General features: G+C 40.3%; 1 protein-coding gene across 6 annotated transcripts in view; it reads left to right on the forward strand.

Moving 5' to 3' along the window:
* Positions 1-15663: 15663 nt before the first annotated feature.
* The window catches only part of RGS22 (regulator of G protein signaling 22), an 82791-nt gene continuing 72165 nt past the window's right edge, over positions 15664-26289 (forward strand). For all 6 annotated transcript variants that reach the window (XM_075213859.1, XM_075213860.1, XM_075213856.1 and 3 more), the window contains exons 1-5: positions 15664-16028; positions 17394-17422; positions 20165-20227; positions 21899-22108; positions 24895-24980. In XM_075213859.1, coding sequence (XP_075069960.1) covers positions 16004-16028; positions 17394-17422; positions 20165-20227; positions 21899-22108; positions 24895-24980 — 413 coding nt within the window. In that variant the 5' untranslated portion in view covers positions 15664-16003. The remainder of the gene's footprint in view (positions 16029-17393; positions 17423-20164; positions 20228-21898; positions 22109-24894; positions 24981-26289) is intronic.

The raw sequence follows: 26289 nt of genomic DNA on the forward strand, positions 1-26289 counted from the left end.
TTTGTACCTTTTTTTATGACTGATGTAAAGATTAGAGTATTAACATAGCTAGGTTCATTGCTGCAAAATAGGGCGAACATCATTATTGCAGAACAACAAATGTATTGCAGGTGTAGCACTTATTGTCACTATTTTGCATCTAGACCGATTAGCTATAGGACTGTTTTACAATATTTTAAATAGTCCAATGTGTTATATGTATATACATTAACTTAGCTGCACATCTTTTATAACTTATTTTAAATTTATTTTTGTTTATGTATCTTGCTGTTTATGCACAATTTTAAATAAAATATTTTAGGACATTTTCATTTTACTTTTGTGCCATCCATACTTTTGTTTGTGAATAGTTTCTACTGTTTCACATATTAAATTCTTCCATTTCTAGGAAGTGTCATTTTATTAAATGCGGTACAGTAAAACGTGACCCTAGGTATTTTGTATGAAAAGGGATTGGGATGGTGTTTGTCCATCTCATTGTGTGACCAGGCCACATCATGCAGTCACTGTGCAGGTGTTTTCAGTGGCCTATCCTATAGCGTTATACAGTGAAATTGGCCTATACAGTTTATGAAATAACCTGAACTTTCTCTTATTGTGTGTGTTTGTTTCTTGTATATGTTTTGCATTCATACAATATTCATTCAAGTTTGAGTTGAATTGGTTCTGAGATAAATATATTTTTCTATATAATTATATGGTGTATTTCATAAATGTCTGCAAATGAGCTTTTACTTTGACATATACTTTTCATGGGACAGTGTGACTCCTTTTTGGGAAAGATGGAATCCATATTCTCTTGTATTACCATTCGCATGCTAAACATGTGTAGTATAATGCTCAATCACTTTGTTTTGTGCAGTTAGAAATGTAAAATTATCCCATACTCTAACGATTGTGCAACCTAAATTTGGATAGCTGATTACACTGACGTTCCCCTTGCCTACTATGCCACCACATTGGACAAGAGACTTTACATAACCTGACTTCTCAGATCACTGAAGCCTTACACAATAAACTTTATGTCCAGGTTAATGTGTGAATAAATGGCTACTTGTTGCTTCATTTCGACTTGTGTACCCTGTCAATTTTCCCTGTCTTTCACTCTGTGTCTCAAGGTTTTTATTTTTATTTTTTTCCCCCCTCTGAGATTATTGATCATTTCGCCAAAGCCACATTATGCTGTCCTGCGATTGCTCGCAAGGATTAAAATTAAAAAAAAAAGTTTGTAAATACAGTTCATACAATATTTATTTTTTTTGTTGAATTTCTTAAAAGGTCCAACTTGTGCATCCTGTTCTAACAATTTTTCCACAGTGAAACTTTTTTGTGAACAGGTAAGTCAACCACCAGAGGGCACCATAGAATATAACTATTTATTTGGTTTTTTGACAAATCAAAACATCAACTGTGTGGTTTCTGGTGTGGGGTTTTTTGGTTTTTTTTGTGTTTTTTTTTATCTAGTTGAGCACCTTTTTGTTGGTCTTATTTTTATGTTTGTGCATAGCCTGTTTTGTGTGCTGGTCTAGTAAGAGGCAGTAGTGACCCGTTATTCCCCACATGGTGTGCGGGGAATGGGAGCAAGCAGGAAACAACTGATTAAAGACCCTCCCTTAGCAGCAGAAAAATAATGTGAGGGTCTAGTTGATGAAAGAAGATTGTAATATCAAATTGTATGCAAAAAAAACTTTGTTTCAATGAAACAGTTTCTTGTATTCTATCTGCTGACTCTATCAGGTTCAAGGAAGCACAAGCTCCACTCAGACTTGGCATTCACAGGAAATTGCTGACCATACATTTGGCTTGTTTTCCAAGCTAAGGGTATATCATGGAGACCTGGTAGGTGCAGGGTAGTCCTACACTTTCTCCTGTAAGCTAAAAAAAAAACGACCTAATCTGTAACAGATCCAAACCTGCTTGTATTAGGTTGCCACTACTCGTTGAACATACAATGGAAACACTAATCGGAAATGCCTCCAAAAGGTTAAAAAAAAAAAAAAAGAGCAACGTCTCCTATACTCTTCCCAGCACCAGATGGTGCATATTGTGTGTGCTGAATCATGTTGCTATAGTATATGCCTTTTCTTACATCCTATATGGGAGACACTGCCACCACAGGGTGGAGCTGGGTTCTTAGGAGTTAACTCTAAGGAAACAAAATCTCCTCCACTTAAGAGACCATCACTAACCTGCTCCTCTGTTTAAACTTGGTGCCCTGGAGTAAGGGCGTTTATGTACAGTGCTGCCTATGGCAGCTGATATAAATATTCTTATTTTAGTTTCCTTTGTTTATTTCCTTATCGCTGCTATTGCAGCGGTTGCAGTCTCCTGAATGGGACTGAGGCAGCCAGCCCGGTGCTTCCAGTCTCCACTTTCCTTGTTTGGGAGGCCTCCAAAGAGGAGTTTCTGGTCCACCACAGTAAGCAGGGACCTGGGTATAGCCAATGTTAGTGGGCTCTTGGACTCTTCATTATGGCTATGTAAAGTATGACTATATATTGTCTAAACTGCATAAATCAATTTAGGATGGCAAACCAGTTGATTTGAATATTTTCAATTGATTTCCTTTCAGTCAATATATTTAGGAAACTGATATTTTTACTGTTTAAAGCTGGATGGACACATGTTGCTGCTAACCACCCTCTTCACGAGGGACTAATCTATGGATTATATAGGGTACATTGAGAAGGGGGATGAGCAACATGTCTGACAGACTATCGCTTTGAAGATGGCCTATTTACTTAATAGGGTCCTATGAATAAGAGATCTCTATAAACCGAGCCCAGGACTGTGGACCTTTTTTTTGAAGGCCTGTTGAGTCCCAAGATATTGACCCTTCTTTGGGTCTTAACTGAATGTTGGCCTGAGACCCCCTGACTCGTATGGATTCTGAACAAGGTACTTCAGAATACTGTATATTTTCTATTAACCAACTGGTTTAAGCACTCGGATACCCTGTTTGGTTAAAAAAAAATATTTCAGTTATGAAGTCAAATAAGAGGTTACAGATATGAAGGAATTGGGGTATTGATACTAATATGTACTATACAAATGAGACCCCAGTTTGAGGTAAAGAATTAAGCACTGAGATTTTAACATTTATGATTCTTTTGAAAATACCCTCTTTTATACTGGTCACAGGTTCAGTATGTCTTCTGTACATTATGTTACACGTTTTGGATGTCACTCTTCGGTTAGTATATGGATTTGAATAATGTTGCTGGTCGACTATGAAATGCAACGTATTTGACTAAACACATTGGTATTAAGGGGTATATTTATCAAACCTTCTACAAAGAATAATTGGAGATTTTACCCATAGCAACCAACCAGTTGATGATCTTGACTATACTAGATAAATGATGGCTAGAAATTGCTTGCTATGGGCAACACCTCCCATATTTATTTATTTCATGAAGGTTTTGTAAACCTACTTCTAACTTAAATACCTGCATTAGAGTGAGTAAAAACATACTAGTAGGTTAATTGGCTGCTATCAAATTGACCCTGCTCTCTATCTGTGTGTGTGTGTGTGTTAGGGAATTTAGACTGTAAGCTCCAATGAGGCAGGGACTGATGTGAGTGAGTTCTCTGTACAGCACTGTGGAATTAGTAGCGTTATATAAATAGCAGATGATGATCAGCATTTGTGAGACTACAGGTGTTTTCATGTGGGTTTGAGAATACATGAGCTACACCTTTATTTTAGCCTAATAAGTAACCTAGAAGTGGATCTGTTCTGGTTAGCACTGGACACCTTTTAATATTTGTGGCCATATTATTCAACACTTATTTTAAACCTCTTCATTGCATGAGTATTCTACATAATTCATTACTATAAATGTTTTAGTGTGTGTGTGTGTGTGTATATATAAAAATAAATAAATTGTATATATTGGCTTAGGGTTATGTTTCTTCTGTTCCAGTATTTAGTCAGCGCTAGGTGATTAGTTTTGTTTGTAGATAGAGTACTACTGCCATTTACTGTCCAAAAATTCATGTTTGTTGCTGAGACTTAAGGCGATATATGGAATGCAAAGTAAAATATTAATTTGGATCTCTCTGGCGGATGAAGAAAAGTCATGCCAGATTTCCAGATTGTAGGATGCATGATTCAGATAGAAGGGCAGCAGAGTTGATCCAGAGATTATGCATGTTTGTTTGTGATTTTCTTTTTTTATTTTTTATTTTTATTTATAATTTAAGTAAACTGTTTTCCTACTTTTTTTTTTTTTTTTTTTTTTTTTTGTCTTTGTACTAGTATTTCAGGATTATAATATTGGTGTACATTTCTTCATACATTTTATCCTGGATGGTGATTACTACCACCCAGAAACAACAAAAGCAAAAATAACATTTATCCCTAATTGCAGACCTTAAAATGTTAGCATTTGTGTGAAGTTGAATCCTCTCTTGCTTAGATTGATAAACATCTAGGCAGGTGTTTGGCACACAAGTCGTACAATTAATATTGTTCATCATATCGGTTCACACAGAGTTCAGTTTCTGTCCCTTGCTCTGGAACCTGAGCAGACCTCAATAGGATTTTGTGGGCATTCATAATATAATCTTTCTCACCATAAAGATTCAGGTGCAAATTTCTCCAAGCAATTAAAGCCCAGAGGAGGATCAAGATAAGTGCCAGCTTGCAGCTAGTCTGGTAGGGAAATCTTCCGTAAACCAAGCATCTCACAAAACATGGATAAGTACGCTGGACTGGACAGAGTTGCCGACTTGCCTCATGTGAGCCCTGGATTTTCAGGGGCAATCCCCAACAAAACCTAATATTTTGCTTCTTTAGGGTGTCATTTAGTGGACGTTGGAGGCAAAGTTGTATGAGTGTCTGCCAAGACAGGTCTTGGAAGATCTTTATTTTATGACCGTCGAATTCGATGACCTCAAGTATTCTGGCCTTTTGCATGATCTCTTCCTTTACTTTGTAATAATGAAGGTGACATATAATGTCCCCTGGTTCTTCTGTCTGGGGACTTCTTGGCTTTAGTGCCCATTCGAACATCATGAAGTTGTTGGGAGTCAACATCTAGTATTTTATTAAATATTTTCATGACAACATCAACAATACCTTTAGTTGGGATATCCTCCAGGACTCTAACTCTTGGGTTATTGCGTCTGCTGCAATTTTCTGGTTCCTCTATGCGTCTTTGCATTTCAGACAGTTCCTTTGATTGGTATCTCTCAGCTGGGTGAAAAGGACAGATCTTCAGAGTGGCAGGCAATGGAGCAGTAGGGTCCCCCGTAAAAGAAGAGGGTAATACATTTTATGTAAAAATCTGTAGGTAGGAGTACCCCACTATTAACAGTTTAAATGATTTGGCTAGCAGCGCGATACACATCCGTGTCTGCTCCATTCGGCTTTCAAGCTCTGCCACTGGAAATGGTTTTTAAAAGGGTATCGTCAAATTGTGATATTTTTAATCATGACAACAGTAAGAAGCATCTTAAGAGTTGTAATTGTTTATACTACTGATATTTGCATGGATAATCCAGTGCTCCTCTGAAGTATACAAATTGCTGACTTCTCTGTAAAACAGTTATCTGTAGAGAATTCTGACACACACCAAACCCTTATGCATTTACAGTACTTCAAAAATAAATTTATTCACATATCTGGTACCAATTACCTGTCTAAGAACCAGGCACTAACAACAATTCTGTTAATTACATGTGACATCCACAATCCGCATTCATTCTCTGCTTTCCCATTCATAAATGTGACATGTTCCTGCACTCGTTTTTCATCTCTGCTCCATTAATCAGGCTCCATGTAAGCTGTCCTCTCATATGTCTCCACAGCCTTCATTTCATCCAGCTCTATGCATTAGGGTTCTTTCACAGGGGTGATTTCCCTGTGCCTGTGTCCTTCAGACCAATGCAGGAAAATTGAACATTGTTTCCATCTGTCCGCGGTTGATTTGGTCTGAGCTGCTGCAGATTAAAGGATAACGGTACTTCATTATTATTTTTTAGCGACTTTATTTAAGTTTTCAAACCTAACAAAACAGAACCGTCACAAACAGCAGATACATATAGATAAGCAACATTTACATAACAAAAATCAAAAGACCATAAAATCCTTATAAACTGCAATGAAAAGTTGATGATATAGAATTAAATTTACCATGAGCAGGGAGGCCATTCTGTTGTGAAGGTGCATACCAAAAAATTATTCGTGAAAGCAAGGGATGACCACTGAAGGCCCGAAGACATGTATAAAATAAACATCCTAGAGGAAACTGCTAAATCCACATGTAAAATAAAATCATTCACATGTACAATGTCTGAGAGTCCGCCAGTAGAAGAATTTGCAATGATTAATAGACGAGGTATTATAGTGTATTAGAGGTGTATTAAACCACTGTCCCATAGATTGCAAGCTTGCGAGCAGGGCCTTCTTACCTCTTCGTGTGTATGTATTACCCAGTATTGTTTTATTACTGTTTGTTCCCAATTGTAAAGCGCTATGGAATCTGCTGGCGCTATATACATAAATGATGATGATGACTGGGGTCTAGATACCTGCTAAGACCGATTTTAGTTAAGATTTTTATTTCGGTGCACAGCCTCAAGCTCTTAGTAAGGACACATTGCATTGACCTGCTAAGAATATCCCATATTCACACCACCAACCAGGAGATATTAGTGTTTGCCTCAAACACAAGATGTCTCCCTCAGCCACACTTGACCTTTCTGATAAAGCCTCTCTGTTGGGCTACAAAAATTGCAACTTTCCTGTGTAAACTGGGACTATTGGACAGTCCCCGTTACAGAGTCAACTGGGATTATTGGACAGTATGCATCTTTTAGCCTGAAGGCTGTTTGATGCTTCTATATACCAATAGCTATGAAACAAGTCAGCCATGTAACTTTTGTTATTTTCCACTACTAAATTGAACACATCTTTACTACTGGCCAACAGAGTACGACATTCTACCTAACGTAAGGAACAATTGTTTAAAAGGATTGATTGTTGCCTACTATATGCAAAACACTGGTAACCATAGCAATTGTCACGTGACAATATTCGTTGAATATCTTAAAGGCTAATTCTACCCAAAAATTGAGTTTTCAGTTTTGAGTGGGAGTCCCGTAAGTTAAGCATTAATCAAACATATTACTTTACTACAAAATATGACTTAGCCGAGATCTGGCATTCCAACTGATGCCCCTTATGTCTGCTACTATCCGACAAGGCAGGTTTTTTCCATACAGGCAGCGTGTTGTCACCCAACAATATGCAGCCATCAGGAGCAAGAAGAGCATTGCTAGACCGAGGCAGATGGGAATTAAAGATTTGGCGGAACACTGTACCCCAGGTTAGTAGTATATTGGTCTAATGTATCCATTTATGAAATTTCAGCAAAAACTTCATTTTACTTGGAGTGGTGTTTTTCTGTGTCACTTTTGTCTCTGTACTTATTTGTATAAAATAAACATAGTATCTATGGCATCATAACAAGTCGCCATATACATTTTCAAACATTTGAGTCAGTTGAGGCTGCTAATCAGTCCCCTTTATACCTTTCCCACTCTGGCTCCCAGCCACAGCATTCCATCTCCTGGGTTACTTAACAAATCATCTGTCAGTGCGGTTTCACAGATGGATTTGTGGTGTGTGTTTAAGTAGTGTAAAGTATGCTAATGTCTTGGCTCTGCATTCTGGGAAATATGTTATATATGTGAGAGCCTTACACTCAGCACAGTATATATATATATATATATATATATATATATATAACAAAATAAGTAGGAGGGGGCGCCACATAGTATAATACTGTATTCAACAATACAGATAGGTGTACCGCAAGCCAGAATTTAAATCACCAAGTGGGCATAGGCACTCAGGTATTAGAAGTGAATCAGTAAGGATAAAAACACACAGAGGAGGAAATATTTCCAAGATCACCAACACCATACCAATATGCGTACCAGATAAAAGAACTTTAAAGCTTATCTGTAGGTATAGTAGCTTTGATTCCCCTTCAAGTTGGTGGAGTGTTATTCTCAACACTTACAGGAGCATGAACAGACACTTCAAATATCCTCAGTGGTAGCCACATTTATATAGAGGAAAAAAGGGGGAAGACTCTCATAGTGTAATACCATATGGTTACACATTTATTGCAGAGTAAAATACAGATGTACACTTACATTAAAAAATTAAGATATATGCTTATCTGGGTATCTTTGAGCTGGAACAGGACAGCAGGATTCAGTAACTATCACGCTACCACATTGCCAAAGATCCAGATCACTGAGTCCTTAGGAAATAATCCTCAGCCAAGTTCAACACAGAATGCGCTGCCACGCTATTGCTCCTCCATATGGACCAACTGCTACAAGACAATCTTTAAATTCTTCTTTGATGTTCCATTCCATTTGGTATAGATCAAATTTACGGTAGTAAACGTCACCCAAATGGAATGGAACATCAAAGAAGAATTTAAAGATTGTCTTGTAGCAGTTGGTCCATATGGAGGAGCAATAGCGTGGCAGCGCATTCTGTGTTGAACTTGGCTGAGGATTATTTCCTAAGGACTCAGTGATCTGGATCTTTGGCAATGTGGTAGCGTGATAGTTACTGAATCCTGCTGTCCTGTTCCAGCTCAAAGATACCCAGATAAGCATATATCTTAATTTTTTTAATGTAAGTGTACATCTGTATTTTACTCTGCAATAAATGTGTAACCATATGGTATTACACTATGAGAGTCTTCCCCCTTTTTTCCTCTATATAAATGTGGCTACCACTGAGGATATTTGAAGTGTCTGTTCATGCTCCTGTAAGTGTTGAGAATAACACTCCACCAACTTGAAGGGGAATCAAAGCTACTATACCTACAGATAAGCTTTAAAGTTCTTTTATCTGGTACGCATATTGGTATGGTGTTGGTGATCTTGGAAATATTTCCTCCTCTGTGTGTTTTTATCCTTACTGATTCACTTCTAATACCTGAGTGCCTATGCCCACTTGGTGATTTAAATTCTGGCTTGCGGTACACCTATCTGTATTGTTGAATACAGTATTATACTATGTGGCGCCCCCTCCTACTTATTTTGTTTTAGATTATTCCAGTCCACCAACTGGCTTTGTGGGAACTTTGGCAGCCCCCTGAACATAGGATATCCACTTCTTCCAAAGGACAATATTTGAATTGGAACTTGTTTATCTTCTCAGAGTTACGCGCTGTACTATCTATTGTATTTGTTTATATATATATATATATATATATAATTATAATGTGTGTGCCAGGTGGGATTACAGTGTATGTCTCAAAAATGCTGGTTTGTCTTTAAATATTTAACATTACTTTACGCTGTTAAGTGTCTGCAGAATCAAACACAGAACGCTGCCTATAGGATTACAATCAGCGCAAGGTCCTGTAGGAGCCTTGCATAATGAATCTCACTGCAAATCAGTGGCACTGTTCAGGTTAAAATCTACGCTCATTTCAGCAAAAATGAGTGTAGATTTCTCTACCATAATAACCAGTAGCGTGTGAGCCTCTTACGGGACCTCGTACTGAATTGAATACACCCCTTAATGTCTGTATATATCTGTCAAGATCTGCCTCCAGATGCACTGCAGCATCCTCCATAGGGATGCTGCGTGCTTCCTGCAGCTCCTGTCTGCTAAGAACTATGTTGGACTTTGCCATTATGTGAATCGGGCCTGCAGTAGCTCTCTACCACCAGAGGTGCTGCTGTCTCACCATTGCCACTGAACATTCCACCTATCCAACAGGAGTTACCTCCTATCCTAATCAGCACCACACCTGTTTCACTGCCTTTATAAGACTACCTCTCCCAGTAATCTGGCAGTTCATTGTTGTCTTGTCTGCTGCTGCTGATCTTTCAGAGTATCTTGTATTCTGCGTCCTGTTCCAGTCTGACTTCCTGGTATTGACCCCTGCCTATTCCTCGGTTTTGCTGCTTATTTTCTGACCCAGACCCTGGCTCCATTCTTGACTACACTTCAGCTCATTCCTTGATACCTTTGTGGCCCTCTTGGCTTTTGATTCTTTAGCTTGTTTGACCCTCCTGTCTTCTGACAAATGCGGAATGATCCAGTGCGTCATGCCTCCTGGTAGAACCTTGAGTCCTGACTACCGTGGTTCATTCAGTACCTTGTACCTCCTGAGTAACCAGGTAGCCTGTCATCCATAGTTCATCCAGTGCCTCGTGCCTCCCGAGTCTACCAAGTATCCTGACACCGTGGTACAGCCTGTGTCTTTAGCCTTCTCTGTTTTTCCAGCCTCTGAGCTAGATCTAGTATCCAGCTACTCTGTACTGCCTCTACGAACTGTGTTCTTATTTGTAATTTCCTGAGTGATAATCTTCACTTGCTGTAATTATCTAAAAAAACACGTCACTGGGACAGGAGAGCGATGCTCAGCCCCTCAGCAGCACTGGCTGGCAGCTGTAAGAAGAGTCTTACCCCACACCAGACCAGTGCACGGTCCCTTAGTGCATGCGTAAACCGACATGCCGACTCGCGTACATACACAGGAACTGGAAGCCGGACCTTGGGCTTCAAGAGGCAATCGGAGGACAATGGCAGTACTTGTATAGCTACTATCTATGATAGATAGACTTCCCCCTGCAAAACCTCACTGGATGCCCTTGTCTTCAAAGGCTAGGGGTCTTTGATAAATAGGAAAAAATCTTTAAACTCATGTTTTTGCCTGATCTTGGGGTTTTCTCCTATTGATAAATAGACAATTATGACTTTTCTCACCTGCATTGCCCAATGCTGCACTACAGCTGACAGATAGGTCCATCACCCATAAATGTCTATTACATTTGTGCAAAATACTTTTATCAGTGATTTTAGCTTGGGCCGCCAAGAGAAATTTTGGGCCCTGGTACAGCAATATCATGGGACCCCCTATTGTCTCACACGGGACCTAGGAGCGGATGCAACGTCCTGAACAGGGACACTCCAGGTTTTCAGTAACGTTATACCTTCCTCAACTGATGCAATAACGTGGGTAGAGTTATTCCTCCTGATGATTAACTTGACAGGAAATCCCCATCTGTATATGATGTCTTGGTCTCTTAGTGCTTTGGTGATTGCTTGAAAGGATCTCCGTTTAGATATCGTAGCCATAGAAAAGTCTTGAAATATCTGAAGATTCTGGAGGGATTCAGCGTTATCCTCTGATCTAGCCGCTCTCAGTATACGTTCTTTAGTTTGGAAGAAGTGGATTCTCATAAGTGTATCTTTAGGTAGGTCATCCGACACTGATCTTGGTCTAGGAAGCCTATGTATGCGGTCAATCATCAAGTCCTGTTCAGTCGCTCCAGGCAATAGTTTGCGGAAAAGATCTGTTACATAGGGGAGTAGCTCAGCTGGGGTAACTGAATCTGGAATACCCCGTATCTTGATGTTATTCCTTCTGGATCTATCCTCCATATCCGCAAATTTGTCCCGAAATGTGCTCACTTCTGCTTTCAAGGTTGCATTCTCCGTTATTAGATTATTATGCGAGGCCGTCAGCTCTTCCAGTATATCTTCAATTTGGCCAGTACGACCGCCTAACTCCGCTACCTCCCGCTGTATCTCCCTGATTGACGATCTCATTTCTGATATTTCAGATTTAAACATGGAGAACATGTTTTGCATGGCCTTGATCGTGATAGGACCGTCAGAATCCGAGTTGTCGGGACCCCCTATTGTCGACTAGAAAGGAAACCCATGTGCCACCATGCAGAGGCAGCGCACTGCCAAAGGGGTGTGGCCATACTATTGGCGGTGTGGCTGTGTGTCATTGGGGGCGTGCCTAAGAGGTAAAAAGCGCAAGGCAAGGAATAATTTAATATACCCTCATTAGAGGATACAATCATTTGTTGCTACAGGGCTGCCGTAGTCTAGGGACTGAGCCCTGGAGCACTGTCATTACAGAAAAGCCCAGCAGCTTTAATCACACATGTCCCCCTCAGCCCAGCAGCTTGAATAACACATGCCCCCTCCTCATCACATCACTCCTTTATCTTACCTTTTTCTCCACTGCACATTACACAAGAACATGAAGATATCCAGCAGCCCGCCTGCACTGTGTGTCATGTGACTGCAGCAGTCCATGACCTGCTGAAGTCACAGAGACCACGATCTAGCCACTGCCTAATGCAGATGGATGCAGCCTGTGCAGTCCCTGCATAGACTGTCATAGCGCACAGTATGTGACTTGACAGCCTAGACAGGGAATGCATAGACTGCCTGCTGACACCCCCACGCTTCCCCCACTCCCAGGAAACCCAAAAAACCGCAGAAAAAAAAAATAGTGAAAGAAAAAAAAAATCTTGCTAATCTGCAGTGCGGGCCCGGGCCCCGGTATCAGTAAGCACCCCCCCCCCCCCCCCCCCCCCCCATCGGTGCCCCTGATCATAGCATGCCCTTTAAATTATACAAAAATACATTTAACCAGTTCTGGCATCACTAGTACTAGACTACCATGTTTTATTCATTGATCGATCAGTACCCTCTGTCCTCAATTAAATAGAAACAAATTCTATATCAGTTGTAGTCCAGTTTAGTCATGTATTTGATGTTTTTTAATATTATACAATCTGTAGATGTTGTGACAGAGTCACTGGTTTGTATGGCAGGTATTCATGTCCCAGGCTGTCTGACTTGTATGCTTTTAAACCCAAGGAGCTTGCTCTGTATAGGAAGCAGCATTCAAAAGACTGTGCTCGACTTCAGGAAAAGCTGTTAAGAATCCCTTGTGTTTTGCATGGAGAGAGCAGGGTGGGCTCCATTGAAAAGGCCCAGTCCGGGTCTTCTGGTCTTTAGACTCGCATCAGACTAATTAGGAGCTGTACCTGAGTGATGGCTGTAAAAGGCTACAGCTCTCCCACCTTCTCTCTCTCTCAGACCTGGGGAGGAGGTTGGTTGCCTCCGATTTGTGTGTGAAACATAAGGTGCTTCACCCTTGAGAAAGGGTCTACATGAAATGTGTAGTGAGTGCTGGACAGGCAAGGTTTTTATTTATTTTTTTAATGTGCTAATAAAACTGACTGGGGTTAGTTACACCGAAAATAATGCACCTTATTGCTGCTCTTTGCTGCCATCTGTGCCAGGAGATGGTACCTATTCACCTCACATGGTCACAATGTATATAGTTTAATCCTGATGATGATTTTGGTTAATGTCACGAAAGGGGAAAATATGTTTGAAAACATTAAGCCCAAGGAATACATTCTCACACAATTCCATATATTATTAATTTCCACTTTCAAGGCATAAAACAGAAATAAATCAAACACCATTACGGCTGTAGCACCCCCTGTTGATGGATGTACCTGTGTTGCATCATAATGCTGTGACAGGAATGGAGCCATCTCTGGGGCGGGCTAGGATTGCATTTAAATGTCTCTTCCAGTGGCTGGGAAAAAACTTAGACTTCCACCTGAACACAATCTCAGATTATAACTTTGAGTTTTCCTCCTAACTCACCTTAAAAATAAAACCCCTGCTAGAGACAGGTGCAGAGTGAGGATTGCTAGCCTGCAGGCATTCTGAGAGGAGAATCCAGGACTTAGCTATGTCAAGTAATATACCACGGTGTTAGAGAGAGAGCCTGAGTTCTAAGAGGGAAGCTCTGGAACCCAGCATGTGGCAGAGAGCAGAGTCAGTGTAATCACTGAGAGCAGCGGTGAGAGCGCAGCCAACCCTTATACTGCCACTGAGCCATGAGTGCAGGAACATGGATGGCTGCTCTAAGAGGTATCCCTAGAGGAGCATTAATGAGAGACTGCATGTAGCATGGTAAAAGGGGAAGAGATACCTTGCAGTGATGTTAGAGTGAGGAGGGAGACCGTGAAAATATTGGGTCTGGAGAGAACGAGACAGTGACTATCCTAATCACTTTGAGTGTCCGCTCTGGGGACAACTGTGGGATGTGATTGTACATGCAGTGGGCACTTTATTAGGTGCTCATTAATGCAAATATCTTAAAAAAAAAAAAGGAATAAAAGCATGGATATATGGTCAAGAGGTTCAGCTGTTGTTCAGTCTGAACTCCAGAATGGGGACGAAATGTGGTTTAAGTGACTTTAATCATGGAATGACTGTTAGAGCTAGGCGGGGTGGTATGAATAACTCAGAAACTGCTGATATCCTGGGATTTTCACGCACATCAGTCTCTAGAGTTTACAGAGAGTTGTGCACAAAATGAAAAAGGAACATCCTGCGAGCAGCAGTTCTGTGGGCAAAAACTCCTTGTTAATGAGAGAGGTGGATGGGCTACAGCTGCAGAAAACCGCAGGGGATTCCAATGGTGTTGGTTAAGAACATGAAACAGAGGCTACAGTGGGCACAGGCTCACCAAACTTGACAGCTGTAGTTTTGAAAAATGTCACCTGGTCTGCCGATTCTGATTTTCTGCTGCGACATGCAAATTATAGGGTCAGAATTTGGCATAAACAACATGACAAAGCAGGATAGATCCATGGATTCAACAGTGGCTGCTGGTGGTGGTGACATAAAGGTGTGGGAATGTTTTCTTGGCACACATTAGATACTTTAATACACACTGAGCATTGTTTATATCCTGCAGCCTACCTGAGTATTGTTGCTGGGCAGGGGGGCATCGGTCTCACGGGCCGCTCAGAGTGTCCGTTGCTCGGCCCGGCCAACTCCCCCCCCTGCAGTATTTCCTCAATATTGCATCCACGGACACGCGATGCATCAAGGACGCGGCCGCATTGCGTGTCATGTGATGCGGCCGCCTGTGCGCCTCCCGGGCTGCATGTTGCCAGCCTGCGCCTGTTGGCCATATGCATCCCTTCATCGCCACAGTATACTAATCATCTAAAGTCTACTTCCAGCAGGATAACGCTCCATGGCACAAAGGCTACGTCAGGTCAAGCTGGTTCCATGAACATGACACTGAGTACAGTGTACTACAATGGCCTTCACAGTCACCAGATCTCAATCCAACCGAGCATCTTTGGGATGTGGTGGAACGGGACATTTGCAGAATCAATGTGCAAATGGATTTGCAGCAACTGTGCGATACTATTATGTTAACATGGACGGAATATGTATGGATCTTGTTGAATTAATGTCATAGAGGATTTAGGCTGTTTTAGGGGTCAAGCCAGTACCAGAAATATATACCTTATAAAGTAGCCACTGAGTGGATAACCAAGAACTGTGAAAAAGGAGAACGTAATAAAAAATTATTCTTTATTTCATCAAATAGTCTGACGTCTATTAACATGTCTACTGTAATTATACCGCTCAAACATACCTGTGTCAACTCCACAGCTTGCAACTTTTCTTTGTTACCTGCATGTGTCTGTTTCCACATTCCACATTCATGTCCATTGTACCTGGGGAAAAAAAGGACTTCACTAGACGTGGGTTGGAGTGTGAGTAACACCTGAGGCAGGTGCGTGAGACCATGAACCAAACACTATGCCACAGACAGAACAGCCTACACTGATATACGACATATTATATCATTTAAGCCCTATATAGTACAGGCAATTATCAGACATTATAGACGTAAGGGGGAGTTTGTTATACAAAGGCTGGAAAATCTGTATTAGAATCGCAGACCGAATTAGATCCCTGCAGCTGCTGAGGAACTACAACTCCCGTCATGCACTGCCCGATGCCGAAGAGCTACAGTTGCATACAGCAGAGATGCCAACCTGTGCATCCTCTCCTGGGCATTATTAATGACGGTGCAGAGGGCCAGCACGGAGCCTGTAACCAGCCGGGTCTTAGCTGTGCTTCCAGGAAGACTGGAGGTGGAGAGGAGCTCTCACTATTCTGGACGACTCCATAGCAACCCTCAATCACACACACACAGACGCCCAAGCAGGCAGCTCACACACACCAGCCCAATAATCCTATGTACCATAGGGATCAGTCATTCCCTCCCAGCCAGAGCTGTGATCACCCACCCTCGCCATGCTGCCCGGACCATCAATCAATCCGTCTGACGACTGAACTCTCCCACTGCCACTCATCATGGGACAGAAGATGCTGGCTACTGGTAGGAGGGGGCTGCAATGCTATGGGTGCAGTTATGTATGTGCTAATATCACTCAATGTATACCAGAACTGAACCAATGCCAGTGTATCCTATACAATGAAGATACACCGTCATGTAGGAAAGTTGTATGGCTGGTGTAGTAGAACTTTGTTAGCAGCTACATAGCTCTCTAAAATTGAATGCATTTTGCTTATACTTATTTTCCAGATTAATTCACATACACTTTTTATCCTGTTCTTACATAAGGCATTATAAATATACATATACATATATAGAGAGAGAGAGAGAGATCATTGTATATAATTTATGACAGTAAGCTATAGTACAATTGGAATAATCACATTCAGACTATTTTACCTCATGGATGCCCTGGATTTATAATGAGCATTGGTAGCCAAAAATAATTTCAAGACAAAAATAACACCAAATATTTGCTTTAAGAGTTTCATACCCCTCTGTCGGCTCTCTATACATAGGTGTAGTTAGTGACATTTGCTGTATCCATGTGCCAGTCTGATCCAGGCCCCTAATATTGTTTTTTATGACTTAAATTCCCAACATTTGGACTTAAGGTAAAAAAAGCCCTGTGGTTCGCTAACTGTTGTAGTACTGCAAATCCCAGCAATATTTGGAGTTGTACATCCACAAAAAACTGGAAAGTCTCATATTTATCTCTGCAATAGATGTCCGGACCTTCAGTTTAACAATAGGCAAAGAGTCAAAAGTTGCCTACATTTGCCATAGGTAGACAGATAATGTGCCGCCTTTTATTATTTCAATAGTTCTTTCTCTTGTGATGCTATATACTGCCCTATAATACCACAAGTTGGACTTATAGTCCATGTATTGCTCTATGTAGAATATCTGTTTTCTTTGTTGTCTTTAACTGTGTTGAATTTACAGAACAGTTTTATTATCGTTCTTATGTGTCCCGAATTTCTTTTACCTTTCATTGATACTGTGTAAGACAACATGTCATATAAAAATTAATAAAGTAAAAGCAAAAACAGTTTTGTACTTTATATCTTGGAGCATGCAGGGATGAGAGAGCCATTCACAAACTGACATAATACTCATCAAACTAATCAAAAGTATGTTATTATTGCTAGCTCATGACCACCTATGAAAGGCATTTGTATGCTTACTTAAATTCATGTCACTGTTACTATCTGTAGCTTTATATTTATCATACCTATGTCTCTTATCTGTAAGACAATTGCGGTGCTTCGAATTCTGTGGTGCTTTATAAATAGCACATGATGATGATAGTATTACATAATTTAACCTTTTCACTAATATAGATTAAACACCTGCTGATTTTCTCATCAACTGATGACTGTAATTTTTAATCTCTTCATTTTCCAGAGCCGCCCACTATAACAGATGATGTATTTGTAAGTATAGTAAGCAGATAGTCTACTTGAAAATATTTTTAAAATAAATGCACTTTACCGTTCTGTTTAAATGCTCACTTGATGGAAATATCAACAACATTTTGCAACTGTGACAATTAATTAAATGTAACCACATCATTATTGTAACTGTAGAATGTTTATTTGATTGTGCAACCTAATGTGTGTTACAAGTAAACGGTGTACTAATAATATGTCTGTCTACTATAGCTCATGTTTATAAAGTTGTTTCATTCAGTGTGTCAGAGTTTAAAGCATCACAGATAACATCTAATCTGAGTTTGTTGGATCTATGTTGCTAGGTGAGGTTGATATAGGACAGTTTGTCTTATAATTTAACAATTGGGTGTGCACTAGACAAACAGTGTTCACTAATACCACTCAATTACCTTAATAATGCTTAAAGATGAAAGATCCAATGTGCATTAAAGTGAAGTTCTGTTTACATCAAGGCAGTCTAAATGACAGCTCCCAAAGCATTTTCTTCACTGTAATCTCTTGTCTCCGATTATAGATATAATTTTATTGAAAAGGATCCAGCCCAAGAGCCCACCATATCACAAAGCTTGACCGTAAAGCTAGGTACACACTCAGGGATGGATTAACCCGAGGTTTAACTGCGCTAGAGGCCAGGGGCCTCGGACTTCTGGGGGGCCCGCCGGCATTCATCAGCGTCCCTGGCACCGACTGTCAGCTGGTCAAGGAGAATGGCAGACAGCTAACAGCAAATGTTATGCTGTTAGCTGCCTGCTGTCACTGTAGTGCTTCCGCGGCGCGCAGTAATCTCCTTACTGAGGAGATGTCATGAGAGTGAGACTATGAGTCATAGTCTCACTCTCACAAGATCTCCTCAGTAAGGAGCTTACTGCAGCCTGCGGAAGCACTACAGGGAGTGACTGAAGAACGCCTGCTGCATGCAGACAGTGAAGAAAGGACGGATCAGGAATAGTGATTTGCAGTGTAGACAGATCTCCATAGAGTTTACAGGTTGGGTATGTATTAACTACGAGGATAATTCCGACATGCATGAGACTTAAAAAAAACAAACTATTGCACCCAAAACAACGAACGAATACAATGTACACAAACTTACCTTGAGACCGAACACCCAGATTTCCGATGGCACTGGCGTGCTGGCAGGCTGTGATTCCGAACACACAGCTCTCCGGCACTACAGTTTGACATCAGGGCGCCCTACAGCAATGTTCATTTAAAGTGGCAATGTCTGGACCCCGCAGGCTAAGGCTTTCATCACTTAACCTGCAGGGTCTAGACATTGCCACTTTAAATGAACATTGCTGTAGGGCGCCCTGACATCAAACTGTAGTGCCGGAGAGATTTGTGTTCGGAATCACAGCCTGCCAGCATGCCAGTGCCATCGAAAATCTGGGTGTTCGCTCTCAAGGTAAGTCTGTGTATATTGTATTCGTTTTTTTGTGCAATCGTTTTTTTTGTAGGTCTCTTGCGTGTCTGATTTATGGTAATCGTTAATATGATTACCACCGGAGTTTACAGTGTCATGATGGTTATGACAGATGAAGAGCATAGATCTGAAGGTAAATGGTGTAAAATCGTGTAAGTGTGTATGCATGAATCGGCATGCTGATTGGGACTTTCAGTTGTTGGTAAAATCGTTAAAGATATCGCATCGGGAGTAATTTTCGGTAGTGTGTACCTAGCTTAATTCTTAGATACTTTTTTCAAACCCAACATTGTCCTACAGAACAAGAGAATAAAAAATGTTATCTTCAGCCTTGGAACTGTGGGTGCATATACAAATTGTTCTCTTTGGCCAATATTGTAACACTTTAAATACAGACACTGATGTAGAGCTATAAATCTACTTGCAGACAGCTGTTTTCATCTCTTTAATTCCATCTGTACAGGATATGACCCACAGTGACTTCCGCATTGTTAGACTTGAAGAATACAAATAGACTTCAACCTCAGCTCACATAGGCTCTTGCCTTGGGCGGAAAAATTGAAGGGGGTTCATTCTGCTCACTGCACATTATTGTTTTTATTTACTTTTTTCATTATGTGTATTAATATTTTATTACATATTCTATGGTGCTGATTCAATTCAGCGCAATGTGCATTTAAAATAATAAAAACGGATATACATAAGAGCAAAGCATTGTTAAGGTACTCCCTAAGCATTACACTGAACATAACATTGGTCCTTATCTTGCACTGATGAAGTTTAATAAGATTGAGGCAGCTATCTGGAAGTTGCATCCACCATCCTTAATCTGCAGCCCACCATACCTTTAACCAACACACTGTTCAGTGCCTTATTGTGGAAACACTTTTTCTCTTGAAAAGTTTGCAAGATCAATATGATTGCATATCACTGCACTAGACCATTTGTAAACTCATCAGATCAAATCCCAAACTGGATGTGATGTAATCAGGTACGGCAATGTGGAAATAAAGGAGGAGCCAACTGCGGCTTTGTAACCTGAATGTTTAGTGAGGAACCCGGACAAACGGATCAGAGCAATTCCATCTTCCACGTGTGGCCAAATTACTAACTGATCTGGTCACTGTTCACTGTTTGTGCCAGACAACCAGATCACAAAGTGTACGGGGTATTAAAGTATAAGTGATCTTGTTTCAAAACGTGACTATCAGCATTTGCTGTAATGTTCTGTTATCACTTCTGACAACAAATACTGCAGCTAGGATTTCATCACCTTGTCTGTTGTCTTTTTGTGTGCTCAGGAGGACTTCCTAGTAACAGATGATTTGCTTGTAGACTACTTTAATGAATTCCTCAATCTACCAGTAAGTGTTTATTTACTATGCATTTAAGAATAGCACAGTACTGTCCAATTCCCTCAGAGGGGCAGTGTATATGCTAACGTGAGGGAAGAAATGTCTCCTGGGGACCAATATGCAATGGGTTGGGTACGATATGGCAACGGTGAATCTGTCAACAGTCAGACTGTCGACATTCAACCGGCAATACAGCCTGCGGGTCCGGCACAAAATAGTTAATATTAACAAAACAAAACACACTCATACATTAACCCCAAACATCCCAAACACATTAACCCTAGTGCTGCCAGCCTAGACTGTGTGCTAGCAAAATCGGAGGGACTATAGCAGGTGAACCGGCAGCATGGGGTCCCCCTGCCATAATGACAACCTATCTCAGCTGATCAGCACAGGGCTGGATTCCCTAGGAAGATGGGGTCTGAAAAAAAAGCATTTCCCACTCCCCTATGGGTACTCCAGCCACTGCTGAAAGCACAAGGGCTCTTCCCATGCCCCTGGGCGGTGAGTGTGGGGCAATAAAATATATTTTTATAATAAAGACACCATTTTGTGTTGGTGTACTACAGGTCCCAGCAAGCCCAAGCTGCCATTAACAGTTTGGGCATGCAGGTGCTTGTAGCACTACAAGCATCAGCAAACCCATGGCGGCGAGGGCATGCTGGTACTTGGGGACCCACAATTGCCAGCATGCCCTGGCACTCTGGACCCACTGGGGCATGTAGTGCACCTATACAACATATAAATAAACCACACATCTCATGTCCTACATAATTGTATTGGAAAAAAATAAAAAAATACACAATAAAATTCCTGGTTCCATGGTTGTCCCAAAAGAAAATATCTATTAAAATTATTCCGTGGTTGTCCCCCCCAAAAATACTTAAATTAATCCCAGCTTGGAAAAAAAAATCTTCTGTTCTTCAAGCTTGATTAACCAAAATAATCCACTGGAACATAAAAAATATTACTGCCAAAATAAAAAACTATTACAAATGACACACACTAGCTCCTGACTGCAGGAGCACCTGGCACATAATAAAAGAATGACAGCCGCTAGGTCTATTTATAACCTGGGGCTTTCAGCTCTGACATAGTGGGAAAGTCCCAGGTTATAAGTAGCAGTTGTGATTTTTTTCATTATGCCAGAGCAGCTCCTGCAGTTATCTACCAACTTTCCCACTGTGAGAAAGACAAGCATGCAGATGGGACAGAGAATATTTTGCCCTTTCTCTCAGTAATTTTGGGCTTCATAATTGATCTTCACTGACAGGTGCACAGATAATTTATTTCTTTATTTGATATAGAGTGATGTATAAAGTGGATCTTTAAGTTTAGCACCAGCTGACAATAAGACCATGGGGTATATTTACTAAAGTACAGATTTCAAAAAGTAGAGATGTTACCTATAGCAACCAATCAGATTCTAGCTGTCATTTTGTAGAATGTACTAAATAAATGATAGCTAAAATCTGATTGGTTGCTATGGGTAACATCTCCACTTTTTCAAACCCACACTTTTGTAAATATACACCTATGAATCTGTATACTTAAGCTTATCTGAAAAATATGGCCACCATATAAAGAAATTAAAAGTACAAGAAGAAATTAAAGTACAATTAGGGATACAGATATAAATATTAACCTTTTAAAATTGTTTGCATAACACTTTCTCTGCAGACCTTCACTGAAGCAATTAAGTTCAATAAAGTATACGGGATTTTCGAAGTGATCAGTCATTTTCCAGATGAACTGGAACAGAAAATTAAAAAAGTGCTACGTGGGGAGCAGCCACCAAACCCCATCTATAATGCCACCAGAAATGTCACCAGACGGACAGCCACAAAATCCGCCAACGATTTAACCATTGACAACAATTATAGTATTATGGTGAGCTGTGTTTACTGAATTCTATTATCTCATATTTATAAATAATTTTGACATCTTTTTCTAGCTTTATGGTATGAGAAATCATCTATTAGACTGATGTTTTATATTTATAATCACTTTTCAATGAAAGGTGACTCAAAATGTTTTCTGTAAAACTCATTAAGAGATTATTTATGTTAAGGCCCTGGTCTTCTAGCAACTAATCCTGAACTAAACACATTGGGCCTGATTTATTAAAGAGAGCAAAGAAAAAAAAATTAGTATGTTTTCTCTGGGGCAAAACCATGTTACAATCCAAGGGGTGCATATTAGTTTATTATTTTGCACGTAAGTTAAATACTGGCGGCTTTTTTCATGTAGCACACAAATACTTGATAGCTTTATTTTTACACTGAAATTTAAAGTTAATCTAGGACATGCCCTTCCCCTGCTATATATCTGTCCCTACATTTTACATTTAACTTCCCCTCTAATGCAACAAGGTTTTGCCAAGGTGCAAAGTTACTCTTTTTTTTGCTTCCCTTTCCTTAATGAATCAGGCCCATTGTTTCTTGATGTGTACCTTAAAATAGCTCCCCTCCCAAAGGTAGACAGTAAGCCTACACTACAGAGGAACGTTTGCTTGCATTCCAACTATTTCGATCAGGGATGGACAACCAGCAGATTGCTGGGTGCATGTGGCCCACCAAGCCTTTTTATGTGGCCCCTAACTCCTTCTTTATGACTCGATTGTGTATTTCTTTGCTTTGTGTCCCGTCAGCCTCAGCTCTTATTATAAGTGAGTGGGGATACTAAGGGATGTTTTAGGGAATGTCTGAGAGGAGTTTTGGGTAAATGGGGATCTAAAGGGCAAAATGGGGTGTTTTGGGTGAGTGGGCACTGTGAGTTGTCGGGGGGTGTTTTGAGGTGAGTGGAGGGGCTTTAACTGCATGTGGGGTCTATTGTAAGGGCATGTGGTGTCTCTTTAGTTTTGTAAATGTATCGTTCTATTCATCATTTGAAGGCTAGAGGGCAGCAGACGTGGGTCTTGGAGTGTATCAGGTTGCCCAACACTGATGTAGATAGACACACGCACATACCCTATCAGGCTTTCAGCCGAGCACCAAAACCACTACAACTCACAAAATACCCAGGGATGGGGGATTTAAGTGTACTGAATTCAAACACCAGAAATCAGATTGTGTGATAAACTCTTTTACTGATAATTTGTATGTAAATAGCCAAAACAGCAACTTGCAGAGATAATCACAGTCCAGCTGCACCTCCATTCATGGCGTTACCTCCCAGTGCTCACCTCTGCATTCGTGATTCCATAATGTTTAACAATATGAGAGTGCTAGAGAGGTATAAACCTCACATAGATCAAGATATGTTGTTTAATTGAAAGGGGTAATTAGTGTTCCAATTTTGCCAGTTAAAGGGGACTTTCCCCCGAAATACACAGCGTAGCTTATGAACTCTTTCCTGGTATGGTGGAAAATACCAATAGTCAATTTTGTAAGTATTAATTTTTTTATAAAAAGCATAATAAAAAAAATAACAAAATAAATATATTTATTTTGATGCCATACAATACAGTTATTATGTGGCAGATTCACTTCGTTTCTGTGCCATGTTTATGGTTAATTTTTTTTTATAATTTTTGCTCGCATCTCGTAGCAAAGATCTCTGTACTGTAATTACCAGTCTACTGCGCAGAAACACCTCGCGCGAAGTTCCGTTCTGCCCTCATGTTTTTAAGATGACTTTTTTCCAGTCTCAAGAAGTAGTAATTTATATGATTTGAAGTAATTTGTTTACATACATATTACACACATATGCAGTATATCATAAACGTTATCCAGGGATAGCAGTATTTTTTATGAGACCATTTAAAACCCAAACATTTTTTTCTACATTTGATTAGAAATAAAGTTTCTGATAATTGTCCTATAACACCGACCTCGTCTCTGGTAATCAACTTGATATTACAGCAAGAAGGTTAAAGAGACATTTAATTAATTCTATAGTAATACTTTTAAAGAGACATCCTTTCTTTCAGTTCTACAATAATGTGCAAACATGTATGTTATTAACCCTTTCACTGGATAACCTTGCTCACGGCGGTACAGCCTCTGATTGTCCAAAGCTTATATAACTTCTGCCACACTGGGACATTGTTCTATCTTAGGTTTACGTTTCTCCAGCAGCATTCCTGAAAGAGTTCCAGTTGTAGCCTTGAATGATCATACCATTGCTTGATTTAAGTAGAGGCAAACCCACCATTGCTGACTTCAAAGTGGTGCTGGCTGGTACCTGCCTGTTATGCCAGTATACATCTTACATCTGTGCCAGGCTGGCAGCCCAGAAATGTTATATAGAACAGATAATAAGACTACATACCACAAATGTACAACCTTCTGCATGCCAACTGTTGCTGAATTACATTTTCTTTCAATAATAAGTATACCCTTGGTGACAGCAGGCAGAGGTGCAATTTTCTGTTTTACTGCTATGAGGGCCCTGTACTAGAGCTTTGCAACACGTAATCCAATGTTATATAGTATGTTACAGAACCATTGTATATATGTATATATTCACTGCCGTGTCACATGGGTAATACAAGTAGTTTCTAACCGTTTATATTGCAATGCAGAATATACAGGGGAAGGCTGGGCTGGGCTTTTTAAAATGCTCCTAATAGGCTGCTGTGTCGAGTCTTGACTCCCATTTGCCAACCCTCCCCTGAGAATATAGCAAAGATGAATGTTACTGATAATCTACTAATGAACTGGATTTTTTTCAAGTGTTTGAATCGGGAGCAAGGCGTTCAGTGGATTAAGAAGGAAAGACTACCAGCCTTTCTGCAAAGTGATTGCTATTTTGAATACAGGTACAAATTCCCCCCACTGTCTGAAACTCTATGACTATAGCATGCAATCTAATACAGGTAGACACAATGTAGCAATAAATATCAAACTATGGTTTCTAATTGGTAATTCTTTGTGTTGTATTTGTTATTTTGTATATTAATGTTGTTCTGTAAGAAGTGACTTTATTTAAGATATTTATTTTAATGTACATATAAACTATACTATTTTAAAGGACCACTAAACCCAAGGATTATATTTTTCAGTGTTCACCTAACATTCAACTTCAGCTGTATTATAAAGTAATGTATTACTGCCCCCAATCCATTCCAGACAGCTGGATCTCCTCCCGTATCCCAGTGTCCTGATAGGAACTGATGCAGGTTAAACAGCTGAGACTGTGACATGACTGGACCCACCCCACGGATGAATCAACCAATCCACACAGAGCATTTATCCAAAGCAAGTCTGCCAAGCTGTCAGTCACTGTCTGCTTGCTTAGCTTAAGGATCACCTCCCTGCTAACATGGCATCCTGCTGCAGAAAGAAATAGAGCATTGTGGACATATTTACTTAAGAATAAACACTGTAGTCATGCCATGTGTATTATTCAGCTCTGTAATACAAAGTGTTTAATAAATATTTTAAAAACAGAGAAGGTGATTGGCATTAGTCCATAAAAGAAGAATATTCATGGATAAAAGTAATGTGAATCCTCATTTTAACTCCCAAAGTTGTAAGTTCTTTCATCTTTGGGTCATATATTTGCAGAGGCTAGCTGGGCTGGGGGAGGGGGACATCTGCCCCCAGGGCCTGACCCATAGTGGGCTACATACTTTTTTTCCTTTTAAATTTTCTCCACAGGCTGCGTAGCCGAGTCACGCCACCCTGGGCTAAAAATCTATTTCCGTCCCCTGTATATTAGGGTGACTCACGAAATTCAGGTAGGTCTCCCGGACTACCGGGAGAGCAGGCAAATATCCCGCAAACGGCATTGCGTCATTTTGCCCCATTCCCCCCCCCCCCCCCCCCCCCCCCCGCGACAAAATCGGCATTTTGTTGCGGGGGGCAGGGGCCAAAATGATGAGATTCACTGCATCTCGCCCCTCCCTCCCTCCAACCCCGCCCCCCTGCCTGGGATCTCCCGGAAAGAAGTTCCAAACGGTTGGCAGGTATGATTTACACTGATCATTCATATTCCATTTATCTATTGATAAGCTTATACATTGTGTGAGTCTAATGATTGATGCCAATCTATGAATGAATGTTCCTCTTTTATAGACTAATTTCATGTACTTTCTATCAGTCTCCTTCACTTTTTTTTGAACTGAT

Source organism: Mixophyes fleayi, chromosome 5 (assembly GCF_038048845.1).
Source record: "Mixophyes fleayi isolate aMixFle1 chromosome 5, aMixFle1.hap1, whole genome shotgun sequence".
NCBI classification, from domain to species: domain Eukaryota; kingdom Metazoa; phylum Chordata; class Amphibia; order Anura; family Limnodynastidae; genus Mixophyes; species Mixophyes fleayi.